The 15,503-nt window shown below is 40.3% G+C and overlaps 1 protein-coding gene and 1 pseudogene across 1 annotated transcript; one reads left to right on the top strand and one right to left on the bottom strand.

Moving 5' to 3' along the window:
- The first annotated feature begins 7,945 nt into the window (after positions 1-7,945).
- LOC111956177 (transcription termination factor 1, mitochondrial) lies at positions 7,946-12,331 on the top strand. The gene is made up of 2 exons (XM_023976627.2): positions 7,946-8,032; positions 8,980-12,331. The coding sequence occupies exon 2, from the start codon at positions 9,010-9,012 to the stop codon at positions 10,171-10,173; it is 1,164 nt and encodes a 387-aa protein (XP_023832395.1). The 5' UTR covers positions 7,946-8,032; positions 8,980-9,009; the 3' UTR covers positions 10,174-12,331.
- A 389-nt stretch (positions 12,332-12,720) lies between these two features.
- Positions 12,721-15,503, bottom strand: part of LOC111955501 (zinc-binding protein A33-like) — a 4,808-nt pseudogene continuing 2,025 nt past the window's right edge.

Below are 15,503 nucleotides of genomic sequence, written 5' to 3'. Positions count from 1 at the left end.
TAAAGCTATTTCACTGTACTTGTGCACCTGACAATAACAACTTGAAACTTAGATGGATGGCATGAATAAAGTATAAAAGGCCCTTTTGTGTCTCATTGTCCAATGCCAAACAACACCTTGATAGTTCTCCTTCTCCAGCATTGAGATGGGCTGATTGGAGGAGTCCATGGTCATGATGGCCTTCAATACACAAGAAGTTGCTGCAATTTACCAGAGATATTCTTCTAACAATAATTATGTGATTAGGTGACCATCCCAAGTGCATTTCAGTCATTGTACTAGGGTTGAATATTTTCCCGGTATTTTACAAATGTTCCATCCCGAGAATAAATGACTTTTGTRCCGGGTAACCAGGTATTTCCCGCTAAACAGGAAGTGTCATTCAAAAGCATTATAAAGCAAATAAATGTCTGGATTTGATCAGAGCTTTGATCAGCATTAAAATTCAAACCTGATCCTAATGAGCCATATATTAAATACATTTTATAAGCCCTACATTAATGATATTTAATGAAGCCCAAAAATGCCCAAGATTTTGCCGTTATTCAATACATATAGACTACTGTATGATATAGGCTARTGCACATTATGCATGAAAGAAAAACATAAAAGCCCATAGAAGTAGCTAGCTATATCATCTCTTGGGTAAATAAATGAAACTAGCTCCAGTAGGCTAATCTTTTTGAGTGTGAACTGTATTACTGTACTGTATTGTATTATACTTAAGTGATAATGACCAAGAAGTCAGTGTTTGGAGGATATATTTGCATGGGTGTTGTTAGGCCTGAGACTAAGTCGAGGGCTGGCAAAACATGCCAATATATCCTCCAAACACCGATTTCAAGGGCATTATCACTTGTATACAACAGATTACCAACATATTCAAATAATGGTTTACACATATCGCTACCCAGGCCTGCTTGTAGTCCCTTTTTATCGGTTTGGTTGCCAGAAACCCGACCCAGTCTTCAGTCTTTTTGTACTGTATCTATAATGTTCMTATCCCTTGCTTGCTAGTTAGCCAACTACGGCTAACTTCCAGTCACGTCAAAAAGTGCACCAGAATAACAGCAAAGTAGCTGCAWTTGCATTTGTTGAAGCTGTTTTCATTGTGACATTTATTTGGACACATCCATAACAATGAGGCGCGATTTCGCCTGGCATAGAAAATGTGCTCACTGGTCAGGACACTGTTGATCAGAGAAGCTAGCCAACAACACAGCTAACACAATCACTTCAAACTGAAGCTGGAAAGACTGCAAACTACCTGCACTCGTTTGAATCAGCTGCACCTTTTTTCAATGTACATTTCTTTGTATATATCCATAAAAATGATGCCAGCTGATTCATGACTTCAACTGGCTGAGAAACACTGTCTGCCTTTCTGTCTTGTCCCGACTCCCAACACATTCATTACTATTGGACAGCTGGAGATTGAATTTGAATTCCGAAACAATGTTGCAATGTCGGAGAGACAGACAGCAAGGTTTATATAAATCTGTCCTGTTGAAAACTAAATGTTAGTCTAAAAGAAATATGAGATAATGTCTAGATGCTTTTTATAGTGGAGATCAAGTTCATAAATTGCCTGGCTGGGCTGATGAGACAGTTGATTGCAAAGTCAGATGGAACAGAGTAAATAGGCATTTTAACGTCATTGATTTAGCCGGTGGTAACTTGAGTATTATAAACTGGGTGTGTTGAGCCTTGAATACTGATTGGCTGACAGCCGTGGTATGACAAAACATTTATTTTTCCTGCTCTAATTACGTTGGTAACCTGTTTATAATAGCAACAAGGCACCTCAGGYTTTGTGGTATATGGCCAATATACCACGACTAATGGCTGTATCCAGGCACTTCGCATTGCGTCGTGCTAAGAACATTCCTTAGCCATTGAATATTGGCCATATACTACACCACCCCCGTGCCTTAATGCTTAAATAGACACCGTTTGGAATGCAGTTTTAACCAATCAGCATTCAGGATTAGACCCACCCGTATAATGTATTATATGGGCTGGAATTACACACATCATTCAAACCATGATAAAGCAGAAGAGAACATGCAATTCTTGTACAGCACATGCGGCCTACAAAGTTACAAGTATAGGCTAGCAAATTTTATTTTAATTTTGCAATATAATAAGGTCTATTTGTATAATTTGTAGGCTAAAGCATACATAGGCTACCTTTCATAATATTTCCCCTAATGTTATTAGCTTACATCCTCTTTCTCTCTATTGTTGCTTCATTCCTTCTTCACTTTCAAAAGATAAATTGAATAAGTTTCGTTGTCCTTATCTTAATCCTAGGACTAGAATTAGATGCAAAAGGCTTTCACTTCTCTTCACGAAGATTGAATGGTTGTGGGTCTGAATAAATAACTGCTATAGCCTAGCGCCATCGCGCGTTAGCTCTTCTTTCAAACTACCTGTTTTAATGGCTGCTATATTTAACATTCAGCAAAAAAGAGCTTGCATACCTGTTCGAATAGTCTATTGGTATAAGAAATGCAAGAAAAAATCATGTCCAGGAAGCTATTCTAATCAAGCTTTTCCTGCATGGGACACAAAGAGCTAAGGAGTGTTTTTTTAAAGAGAGGCCAGACGATCACAGGTGTTTGCTTACTGCGTAAGAGACATAAGCTATAAGTTAGAAGCTTATTATGCATAACCCATCATAGATTAGCTAAATATAAGGCTAATACTGCATTGACTTTATTACCTGAAAGAGGTAGACTAGAACCAGCGGCGACCCATCATTCAGGGCATGTGAGGCAGAAACTATTTAGCAAAAAAATAACACAAATTAAAAATGCATATTTTTGTTGTTGTTGTTGCCTGTTTTGCATGTTATTTTGGCATTAATACGTGTCACATATCATTTTGCAAACAATGTAATAAAAATAACAATTTGAGTTAATAAAGCCGCATACAAACAGGGGTTGCTTTCTTGAGTAAAGCAGCTCCAAAATGCAGGTGTTTCAGCCTAGCTCAGTGCTTTCTGTGGTGGTGGGGTAGCAAGCTGAAAATATGGAGTGTAGGTGTTAGTAGTGTTCTCTAGTTGCACCGTGACTGCCTGAGTGTTCTGTCACTCATGGGGACACTACGTCACCGCAAAATCTATGGGGAGAGCTCGAAAACTCAAGCCTTGGGTGCTGCCATAGAGCTACATTAAAAGAGCCCTTCCAAGAAGGCTCAAAGTCATTGACCACAGATAAAATTACGTCAAATCACGTTATATCTACAGTAGCTTTGATTGGACTGATCATGTCAACATCATACTTTCAAAGTCTTAGCTAGCAAGCTAGACACAGTCACCTTCATGAATGAAGTCGACAATCTACTGGCAAATCCTTTTCAATCCTTGTCATATGAAGAMAAATAATGAAGGGAAATTATAGATAAAACGTATTGCTGCTCATCGGCGATTGGACATAAATGTTACACAACAAGTTGGAAGTTGCAAATTCAACAATGAGTGGTTTGGAAGGATTCAGTGGCTAACTGCAAAGCAATCACTAGCCTGCTATTCAGTGGAGTGGGTGTATGGTCCAAGTCTGAGTTTAAAGGTCTATTTTCCAAGCTTAAAAGGATAAAGAATTRTCAGGATTTGGCCAGGATTGTTCAGGTTTTTGGTCACTAGATGCCCCCATTGCGCCTTTTTTGAACCTTTTGTTTTTCCCTTGTTCTAATTATTATTTGCACCTGTGTGTCATTTCCTTGTAGGTATTTAATCCCTTTGTGTTCCTCAGTTCTTTGCGCTGTGTTTGTATGTTAGCACCCAGCCCCAGCCATGCTGTGAACATATATTTCTCTTGTTGGATTTTCCAGAYGTTCTCTGGTTTTGTTCTTGTTTARTTTTGATTAGTCTTTTGAGGTTTGTTTTTTCCCTGCTGTTCTTACCACTTTGTGGATTTTCTTTGTATTTTGGAGGATATCCATTTTTTCTCTMGGCTTTACTTTTGAKGTTGTGGATTTATATTTTTGCCTGAAGATCTTTTACCTTGATTAAACCACCATCTCTAGTACTGCTGTGTCTGCCTCATCTTCTGGGTTCTGCCGACTATTAGTGACTGTTTCTCACACCGGGTCCTGACAAGAATCACATGCAACACAATGGGCCAGAAAAGGTTGAATACATTCGCCATGCTGTCAATTCAGCATGACTACTGCCGCGTTCAAAACAACTGGAAACTTGGAACTGGGAAATCTTAGACTTCAGTGAGTTCAAGACAACTGGGAACTCYGAAATAAACGTTTTGAACGGTCATCCAACTCGGAAAAGAAAGTCGGGATCTCAGGCCTCTTTCTAGAGCTCCAACCTGAAGATCACTTACGTCATGATTCAACCTTGTTTTTTTCCCCGAGTTCCCAGTAGTTTTGAAAGCACCATAAATCCAGAGAATGTCCAGAGAATGACAAAGTTTGATGACAAAATTTGCCCAAAAGAAGGACCGCCGCGCCACCTTCCTGTTCAAATGAGCACAGCACAACAAGGTGAGTCCTAAAATGCATTGTATACTGCTGCATAAATTATGTATTATGCCAGGGAGATATGTATACTGTTGCTAAGAAAGTAATACTAAGTCTATGTTGTGTAGTAAGCTGTTAGTAGCCCATGTACCTCACCCTAATCATTTGGTCCTTTTCCCCCTCATTCTAACTTTGTGGTGCACATGTAGCCTATAGCCTGTTTTAGAGAAATTTTATAATTTAATATTATAAGAGCTTTCATTGTCTGCTTATATTCCCCCTTTATTTATCCTACGGTTCTGACTTGGTGTCCAGGGAGAATACTGTAAGAACGGCCCATGTTCTGAATTCTGTCGCTGTACATTTAAAAAATAAAACAAATAGTTATATTGACTACGTCCATCCTAGCTCGCTCTTTAATGTCTTAAACAAAATTACAGATCGCCTCTTATCTGCTAACCATCCCCTTATGCCATAGTTTGTACATCTCAATTGTCAGTAGCAAGTCAGCCATATCAGCTATGTTTTTTTTAAAGGTAGAAAGCAAATTAACCGTTTCGCTGCCAGACAAGGCTCTTCTGATAGCCAGGTGTAGCAGTGGAAAGGATTCACTCCATGGTGCTGTTTGTGGGCATCGCTTGTCACCGTAATAGTGCTAGTAATGTATTGTTTAGTATTGTGTTGTGTTATGTTGTGGAGTGGCTTTGCTGGCATGCATAAACAAACAAAAAATGATTTACATGCTAAAATCGCCACTGGCTAGGACATCTATATATTGGGCTATATATCAATCTAGAACAGGATTATCAATTTTGAATGCAATTTGAATGGAGTTGATGGAGAGAGAGAAAGACTGCGAGAGAGTGCTCGCCAGTGCACTGATTTAAAGCAACAACATTGATAGGCTGTTTTAATACTCTGCTGCTGCAATAAAAACAAGGTGAAGCCAGATGGATATTGGTAAATTAGAGGCGCATTTGGCATTTATATTACTGTAGCACAGAACACGCTGCAGCAAATGTATGCCTACAGGTCACAAGAAAAAAAGTTACCATGATGAGATGACAGGTCTAGATGCTTTGTGAACTAAGCTCCATACTGAGATGGGTCTGTCCCTAACCCGAGCGTTGATCCATCGTGTAGAGGCTGTAGATTAGCCAGATTTAGACATTGCATATCATTTAACAGTTCCATTTCACTKCATGCCGTTCATATAAATAACTTATTATAATATATCGGTTGCTCGCAGTAATTTATCCTGGGAAAAGAGAGTGGTTTTGGATGATAAATCCTGGTAAATCTCAGAAACCGGGTTCCCGCCATTCAACCCTACATTGTACCCCATGAGAACCATGATCAACAGTAAAACACTCTTGAATCATTCTGACATGGAATTGGGAACTCGGTATATAGGCTTGTTTCCCATATGAATCTTCTCTTTGTACCAGACTGGGTTAAAATGCCTTCTGTTTCTTTTTTCTGTATTTATTTATCTGTATACAGTTTAAGTCGGAAGTTTACATACACCTTAGCCAAATACATTTAAACTCAGTTTTTCACAATTCCTGACATTTAATCCTAGTAAAAATTCCCTGTCTTAGGTCAGTTAGGATCACCACTTTATTTTAAGAATGTGAAATGTCAGAATAATAGTAGAGAGAATGATTTATTTGAGCTTTTATTTCTTTCATCACATTCCAAGTGGGTCCCTTAGTTTACATTCATACACTCAATTAGTGTTTCATGGCATTTAAATTGTTTAACTTGGGTCAAACATTTTGGGTAAATTCCACAATACGTTGGGTGAATTTTGGCCCATTCCTCCTGATAGAGCTGGTGTAACTGAGTCAGGTTTGTTGGCCTCCTTGCTCGCACACGCTTTTTCAGTTCTGTCCACAAATTTTCGATGGGATTGAGGTCAGGGCTTTGTGATGGCCACTCCAATACCTTGACTTTGTTGTCCTTAAGCCATTTTGCCACAACTTTGGAAGTATGCTTGGGGTCATTGTCCATTTGTAAGACCCATTTGCGACCAAGCTTTAACTTCCTGACTGATGTCTTGAGATGTTGCTTCAATATATCCACATAATTTTTCTTCCTCATGATACATGCACCCCCACAACATGATGCTGCCACCCCCGTGCTTCACGGTTGGGATGGTGTTCTTCGGCTTGCAAGGCTCCCCCTTTTTCCTCCAAACATAACGATGGTCATTATAGCCAAACAGTTCTATTTTTGTTTCATCAGACCAGAGGACATTTCTCCAAAAAGTACGGTCTTTGTCCCCATGTGCAGTTGCAAACCGTAGTCTGGCTTTTTTTATGGTGGTTTTGGAGCAGTGGCTTCTTCCTTGCTGAGCGGGCTTTCAGGTTATGTCGTGCAGCCATGGGTGGGCCTGGGAGGGCATAGGCCCACCCACTTGGCAGCCAGGACCACCCACTGGGGAGCCAGGCCCAGCCAATCAGAATGAGTTTTTCCCCACAAAAGGGCTTTATTACAGACAGAAATACTCATCAGCAACACCTCCACCCCACTCAGACAACTCCGCAGATGAAGAAGTCGAATGTGGAGGTCCTGGGCTGGTGTGGTTACACGTGGTCTGCGGTTGTGAAGCCGGTTGGGCGTACTGCCAAATTCTGTAAAATGACGTTGGAGGCAGTTTACGGAAGATAAATTAACATTAAATTCTCTGGCAGCAGCTCCGGTGAACATTCCTGCAGTCAGCATGCCAATTGCACACACCCTCAAAAATTTAGACATTTGTGGCATTGTGTCGTGTGACAAAACTGCACAGTTTAAAGTGGCCTTTTATTGTCCCCAGCACAAGGTGCAACTGTGTAATGTAATGATCATGCTGTTTAATCAGCTTTTTGATATGCCACACGTGTCAGGTAGATGGATTCTCTTGGCAAATTATAAATTCTCGCTAACAGGGATGTAAACAAATTTGTGCACACACTTTGAGAGAAATAAGCTTTTTGTGCATATGGAACATTTCTGGGATTTTTATTTCAGCTCATGAAACATGGGACCAACACTTTACATGTTGTTTTTGTTCAGTTTTTTATATATTTTTATTTTAACCTTTATTTAACCTTATTTAACTAGGTAAGTCAGTTAAGAACAAATTCTTATTTACAATGACGGCCTAACCCAGCCAAAGCTCTTTCAGTGGCGAATCACAATTTGGACTACACTGGGCCTGTAAACATACAGTAGCATAACGTTATGCTTATATAACTCTGTCATATGGTAAAGAAAGCCAATTATATAAATATGACAGCACATGCAGAATTACAGGAGGCAGGAATAACAAATATTATGTTTATTCCTATACACCTCAGAAATTGAATGGCTCCATCCAAGGACTTCTGGCACCCTCTAGCGTATTGCTATATATTACATGGCATTACAAACTGCACGTCCACCCCCACAGCAAGAGTGCGCTAAAGGCTTTACGGGAAATGAATGTTAACAAACTACCTGCTTGTTCCTCGTTTGTTGGTCATTGGGAAACGGCATGTGTGTGGTAGAGGAGAAACCAAACAAAAGAAGGGTGAGCTGTTATTAAGACGAATAGCTAACTTTCAATAATGATTTGTTTAGGTAGCTAGCTAACGTTAGTTACTGTAATAGTACACAAGCAAATTAATGTATTTAAAAAGTATTTTCAATGTGGCACAAAGCGTGCACTGTCAATCGGAGAGTAGACCAAATATGTCTGGGTGGTAGTGCATAATTTACAGTAGCTAATGACTAAAGTAAGTAACTGCTTTTAACAGCGTTAGTATTTACACACTACTATCGTTGGAATTAGCTTACAAAAAAACGGATAGTCTGCCAGGAGTTAAGGAACATTCAATTTAAACTTTGCCGATTGTTCGTAGGGTTGGTCCTTATTCAGGGGGAAATTGAGAAAAATAATCTAATAGAACATAAATTGAACAAACGTTCCAAACGTGGGTCTGTTGTAGATTTACCTCCTCTCTGCCTACGTTTGGTKATGAAGTTCCATTAGATGTTTGTCCCCCCCAATGTATATGGATCAAGCTTACAGACAATCGACAGAGTAAGTTGAAATATAATTGTATTTAGCTCCGTTTTTTGCAAGCTAATTCCCAGCAAAGTCAGCTAGCATGCAGGCTAAATGCTTGCTTACATTTAGCTAGGTAGGCTGTTATAACTAGCTACTTATCTCCATGAAACACTTACAATAGATTGTTAACACTAATAGCTTGTTAGCTTGTATATGTGGGACTGGTATTAATTATAGCTAGAAGCTGCTGCTGAATGGTGCACAAACCGAGGGCCTATAAAATGACTATTCTCTGCACAGCTGTTTGGAGAAACCTTTTTATAATATCGCGTCCTGCTTAGAGAATGCACAAAGTAGCTTGACTTTGATCAGTATCATTAATGAGTTCAGTAGACTTTAAATGTCTACTATAATTTCACTGGAGGTAGACTTTATTGATAATATTATCTTGTATTTTTTTCCTCTAGGTCTGATGTTATGTTTCAACCGTGTTGAAAATGACATTAATGCCAGGAGTCCAGGGTCTGCTAGGCCTTCACAGAACCCTTGTACCAGCTTTTAGCCGCTTTGTCTCATCTCCCGCCCAGCTGACATCTGTCGGACTTCCCAGGGGGCTTTGCACCGTCACTGCAACTGTCAGCGACTCAAAGCCTTCAGTGGGGCCTGAGAATGAGTCCTTGCTGGAGAGCTTGACCTTCATGGGGGTGGACGTGAAGATGGTGCGCCAGCGCCAACCGGGAGTGCTTCGCAAGGTCATCACCAATGAGCAAGGTCTGGCTCACTTTCTCCATGGCAAAGGCGCCAGCCGCAAAGTGGTGGCCGGCATCATCTCCCGGTACCCACGAGCCATCACTCGCTCGGGCGAGCACTTGGAGCAACGCTGGGCGATGTGGCGGAGTGTCTTCAAGAGCGACAGCGAAATCGTTAGCATTCTGGACCGCTCGCCCGAGTCCTTCTTCCGTTCGAGCGACAACGACAACCTGGAGAAGAACATCGTGTTCCTGGGCTCGCTGGGCCTCAATGCCAAGGACCTCCACCGCCTGCTGACCACGGCGCCACGGACCTTCTCCAACAGTGTCGAGCTCAACCGTCAGATGGTGGAGTTCCTGGAAGACGTGTGCGCCGAGTTGGGTGGAGAGGACCCTGGGCAGTTCGCCAAGGTAGTGATTTCCCGAAACCTCTATATCCTCATCCGCAGCACCAAGAGGGTGAAGGCAAACATTGACTTCCTCAAGGTGACTTTCAAGATGAGTGATCCGGAGCTGCTGGCTCTGCTGCAGGGTGCTGGGGCAGAAATCCTGGACCTCTCTAACGAGTACCTGAAGAGAAACCTCAAGATGCTTCATGAGAAGCTGGCGTCTCTCGGCTGTCGGAAAGTCGACGTCAAGAAACTGATCGTCTGCTACCCCACTGTGCTGTTCATCGGGTCGGATACGCTGAGTTCAAAACTGGACTGTCTATTAAAGGGAGGGATCACTATGAAGCAGATACTGGAGAAACCTAAAGTCCTGGAGTACAGCACGCAGAACATCACAGGGCGACTGGAGGAGCTGCTTAAACTCCGGTATGACTTTGAAAAGAACGGCATCAACATTCTGGACTCTAGCCGAAAACGGTTCGACGCCAAGTTGGAAAGACTGGCTCTCTCGTCAGAGGAATGAGTTGTATCAATGTTTGGGTTATTGGAATGAATCAGACATTTTTTGGCACTAGATTTTTGTCATTGCTGCCTGAAGCATGGCCTCTACATATCATTGTCCTCCTAAACTATAGGATTTGATTGTGCATAGCTGTAATAAGCAAAGTATACGGTAGGTAAAAACAAGTCAATGATAAAGAGAATCATGTCAGTATCAGGAAACATTTATTTTAATTTAAACCAAAAAGAGTATGTAAAGTAGTGTCATCATATTTGAACTATGATTTAGATTTTTACGTAAGCTAACAAACTGTGTTGTAGTACTGTGTCAATGTATTTCTCATGATTGATTCTGAGGCACCTTATTGAACTTACCAATGGTTTTACGGAACTGTAAACTGCCAAGAGGCATCAATACACTGTTTTCACTGACAGATTCTCTAACTTCTCTTTTGCCAGATGAGTTGTCCGATGAGAAATCAGCCAAACCCTTTCTTCCTAGCTTACAGTGCATTCGGAAAGTGTTCAGGCTCCTAGACTTTTTCCACTTTTTGTTACGTTACAGCCTTATTCTGAAATTGATTAAATAAATACAAATCCTCATCGATCTACACACAATACCCCATAATGACAATGCAAAACAGGTTTTTAGTTGTATTACAAATGATTTACGTAAGGATTAAGACCCTTTACTATGAGACTTTAAATTGAGCTCAGGGGCATCCTGTTTCCATTGATCATCCTTGAGATGTTTCTACAACTTGATTGGAGTCCACCTGTGGAAATTCAATTGATTGCATATGATTTGGGAAGGTACGCACCTGTCTATATAAGGTCCCACAGTTGACAGTGCATGTTAGAGCAAAAACCAAGCCTTGAGATCGAAGGAATTGTCCGTAGAGCTCCGAGACAGTATTGTGTCAAGGCACAGATCTGGGGAAGGGTACCAAAACATTTCTGCAGAATTGAAGGTCCCCAAGAACACAGTAACCACCATCATTCTTAAATGGAAGAAGTTTGGAACCACCAAGACTCTTCCTAGAGCAATTGGGGGAGAAGGGACTTGGTCGGGTAGGTTACCAAGAACCCAATGGTCACTCTGAAAGAGCTCCAGAGTTCTTCTGCGGAGATTGGAGAACCTTCCAGAAGGACAACCATCTCTGCAGCACTCCACCAATCAGGCATTTATGGTAGAGTGGCCAGACAGAAGCCACTCCTCAGTAAAAGGCACATGACAGCCTGCTAGAAGCTTGCCAAAAGGCTTCTAAAGACTCAAACCATGAGAAACAAGATTCTCTGGTCTGATGAAACCAAGATTGAACTCTTTGACTTGAATGCCAAGCATCACGTCTGGAAGAAACCTGGCACCATCCCTATGATGAAGCATGGTGGTGGCAGCATCATGCTGTGGGGATGTTTTTCAACGGCACGGACTGGGAGACTGGTCAGGATCAAGGGAATGAGGAATGGAGCAAAGTACAGAGATCCTTAATGAGTACCTGATCCAGAGCGCTCAGGACCTCAGACTGGGGCGAAGGTTCACCTTCCAACAGGACAATACAGGAGTGGCTTTGGGACAAGTCTCAATGTCCTTGAGTGGCCCAGCCAGAGCCCGGACTTGATCCTGATCGAACATCTCTGGAGAGACCTGAAAATAGCTGTGCAGCGATGCTCCCCATCTAACCTGACAGAGCTTGAGAGGATCTGCGGAGATGAATGGGAGAAACTCTCCAAATACAGGTGTGCCAAGCTTGTACCATCATACCCAAGAAGACTCAAGGCTGTAATTGCTGCCAAAGGTGCTTTAACAAAGTAAAGGGTCTGAATACTTAGTAAATGTGATATGTTTTTTTCTATACATTTTGCAAAAATTTCTAAAAACCTGTTGTTGCTTTGTCATTATGGGGTATTGTGTGTATATTAGTGAGGGGGGAAAAACTATTGAATCCATTTTAGAATAAGGCTGTAACGTAACAAAATGTGGAACAAGTCAACGGGTCTGAATTCTTTCTGAATGCACTGAATCTGCCTGAATGAATGTGAAAAATCAAGGTAGTTTGAATTGCATCACAAAATATGATGCATTAGGTTTACTATAAGTAATAGTTATGTATGTTCTCTGTTTGATGCAAATATATGCCAATGAACGGTAATAAAATGACAGTTGATACTTGAATTAACCTTATGGATTTAAAATGTCACTTTCTGTATTTTGAAAGGTCTATATCTTGAATTGAGTGCATTTATCTGAAAACCTGCGGAGTCTACCTGCAATTAATGGTATTCAATATAATTGTATCCATATTCTACAGTGAAAGGCTACAGTGCAATTTTCATTGAACTGAGCAATGGATGGCATTCTGCTAACACAAGAGCATGAAAGAGGGAGATGATCGTTTCGGCAAAACCAATAAGTATTTGAGGAGTGTTTCAATTTGTTGGTAGATGGAAAAAGTACCCAATTGTCATACTTGAATAAAAGTAAAGATACCTTAATAGATAATGACTTAAGTAAAATTGAAAGTCAACCAYTAAAATACTGCTTGAGTAAAAGTCTTAATTATTTGGTTTTAAATATACRTAAYTATCAAAAGTAAATMTAATTGCAAAAATATACTCAAGTATTAAAAGTGAAAGTATAAATCATTTAAAATTCCTTAATCAACAAACCAGACGGCACCATTTTCTTGTTTTTTTACATTTACGGATAGCCAGTAGCAGACTAACACTCGGATAGTAGGCCAGAGAATAGGACAAACTTCTTCCAATGGTAGACAGGCCTCCTCTGGTGTTAGAATCCGGTACTACAATAACTCAAGTCAGATTATTTCAACACAAAGCTTTATTATGATTGCTTTCATAAATGTGTTACGATTGCCTTACGTATACATCCTCCTTTCTGAGAACACAAGGAAGAATTGGATCAAGAAAAGGTTACAATAACTTTACCGCTACGTGTCAAAAGCTTTACAGCTAAAAGCCGAGCTGGGTAGAAGAGTCAATCATTACCCGCAGCAATTTAAATATTACATTTTAATAATTGATATAAGGGTTTCATAACATGCCCTTTGATTGTCATTAAAGTAGATTAGATTGTCATTAAAGTTGAATTAGCATACTAATATGACACCAACTCTGTATATTTGAATATCCACATGTTCATGATATATTCCTCACTGACTCTAAATTATGTATTTGTTGAATTTCTACTAAATATGAAATACTACCTTTCATGAACATTTCTATTCAGTCTCTACGAGGAATGACATACCATATCCCACTAGAAAGGCTTTCTATGATACTTTTATCTATGAAACATTCCTTGTTAAATTTACGATAACATCACTTTTAGAGACACCTTTGAGGGGCAGATCTGGATGAATCCAGGTTCACTGGCATCTTTACATTTTCCAATAGAGAAGTATGGGAAGAGTCTCTCATTAAATGTGTCTTTGTGAGTGTAGATTTTTGACATGTCACGGGGGTCATAGAAGGACAATTCCCCTCCACTGTAGTCTAGTTGCACCATAACCCTTTGGGGTCTCCTCTTCAGAGCAAGAAGCCTAGCCTCTGGATCTGTATACTCACTGTTTTCTAAACCTATAGCCCAGATTCCATATTTAGGATTTGCGAATGTCCTATCTTTTCTGTTGATTGAATCTTTAGCCACACCCAAATTCCAGCTGGGGTGGTTCCCCACCTCCACCTCCCAGCTGTGGTTTCCTGAGTTGAACCCTTCAGAACCCAAAATMTTTGCGTTAAATGTGCATCGCTCTGGATTATCTGGCAGCATCTGCTGCGTGCCTGAGTTTCGCACACTGGTCAGATCATCAGACAAAGTGAGAAAGCTGGGAGCAGTGTTGGGGTCCATAATCACAGGAGCTTGAAGATAAGGAGATACTCTGTTAGTTCTATGCAGTGTATACCTTTTCTTTGGTATAGCTACATCATGAAAACTGACTATAAAGACAAGTTGTAACACAAATAAAATGTTATTTTAAACCTACTCTATCATCTACAATACATATTAATCACAAACATATGCTCTTTTAACTGTTACTCACTGTGGTTAGCAATCACCAGCATCTTCTCCCAGACTGAACTTGAGGTTACCCAGGTGTTTGGCCACATCTATGAGCACTCCCGATAATATTTTAGGATCTTGTGGTGTGCACTGCAGCTGGGCTATACAACTGTAAATCATAATAATGGGTGAGTGTTCTCCTTAGCTTGTAAGGAGTATATGGACAAGGAATGAGTCCTCATAACCGCTAATGTTAGCATWAAAAAAACTGTGGAAATCAATTAACCTGATATGTTTTAAATTAATGCCCAAACAATCTGAGATACTTCAAACCAAGTCATTGAGCTACACAATCCCTTTCAGAAAGTTTTGGTGTTATATTATATWTTTTTTTTTACAATTRTGCCTGCTGTCTCTAAGGTTTTTGGTCAAGTTAGGAGTAGCACTTATCAATTAAGAGTATGCTTTGATTTATTGCTAATCCAATATGGCAGCTTGATTCCATATTTCTGCTTGATCATTGATGATGCACATTGGTGTGTTCCAGTACAATTGTACTTGGGTTGAGCTTGACACCAAGGATCTTCCAGCAATTCATGAACACCATCCATTCAAATATTGAGATGTGATTTTTAGGCCATATCGTTTATGTGTAAGAGGAGTAATTTCTCTATATCAGTAACAAGCAGATACCGTATGATATTGAGAAAGAAAAGACATTGGACGTACCTCATTTGGATGTTTTTGTAGCTCTAGCAATGATAAGACAGAGAAAGGCTGAATGTTAATCATATTATGCTAGAATATAGTCAAGAAACCGTTGGAATATCCTATGCAGAAAACAACCGATTAAACCTTAGACAAGGAATCAAAGCCATCATCATAATGGATTCTATCCCAAAAGCTGCAGTAATGTCTCTCTATTCTTATCAGCAATAGCTCCTTGGGGAGTATACGTCACCCACAATCACATTGATTGCACTGCATATTGTGGTGTGATACTGTAAGATGATCTAATCCGTACCCTCAAACTAAACCACTAGCATTGTATGTACGTTATCCTAACTAACAGATGCAACATGCAATGTTTGCAGTCTAGTTTTGGGATTACTGTGTACATACCTTCAGAAAGCGCAAATCCTGCTTCTTTAAGTCTTGTTCCAAAGTAGTGATACCCGTTGTAAGAGATGAGATTTGGTCGTGAATGATCTTCATTTCTGTGGTCATAGTATCTCTCTTCTGCTGCTCTTCCTTCCGAAGCTCACCTAGTCTGGCCTTCTCTTCATCTCTCAGAAACTGGTGAAGCTTCTCAAAAGCCTCCTTTATCT

Source organism: Salvelinus sp. IW2-2015, linkage group LG31 (genome assembly GCF_002910315.2).
Source record: "Salvelinus sp. IW2-2015 linkage group LG31, ASM291031v2, whole genome shotgun sequence".
In the NCBI taxonomy this organism is placed as follows: domain Eukaryota; kingdom Metazoa; phylum Chordata; class Actinopteri; order Salmoniformes; family Salmonidae; genus Salvelinus; species Salvelinus sp. IW2-2015.
This window is presented reverse-complemented; position numbering and strand designations above follow the sequence as displayed.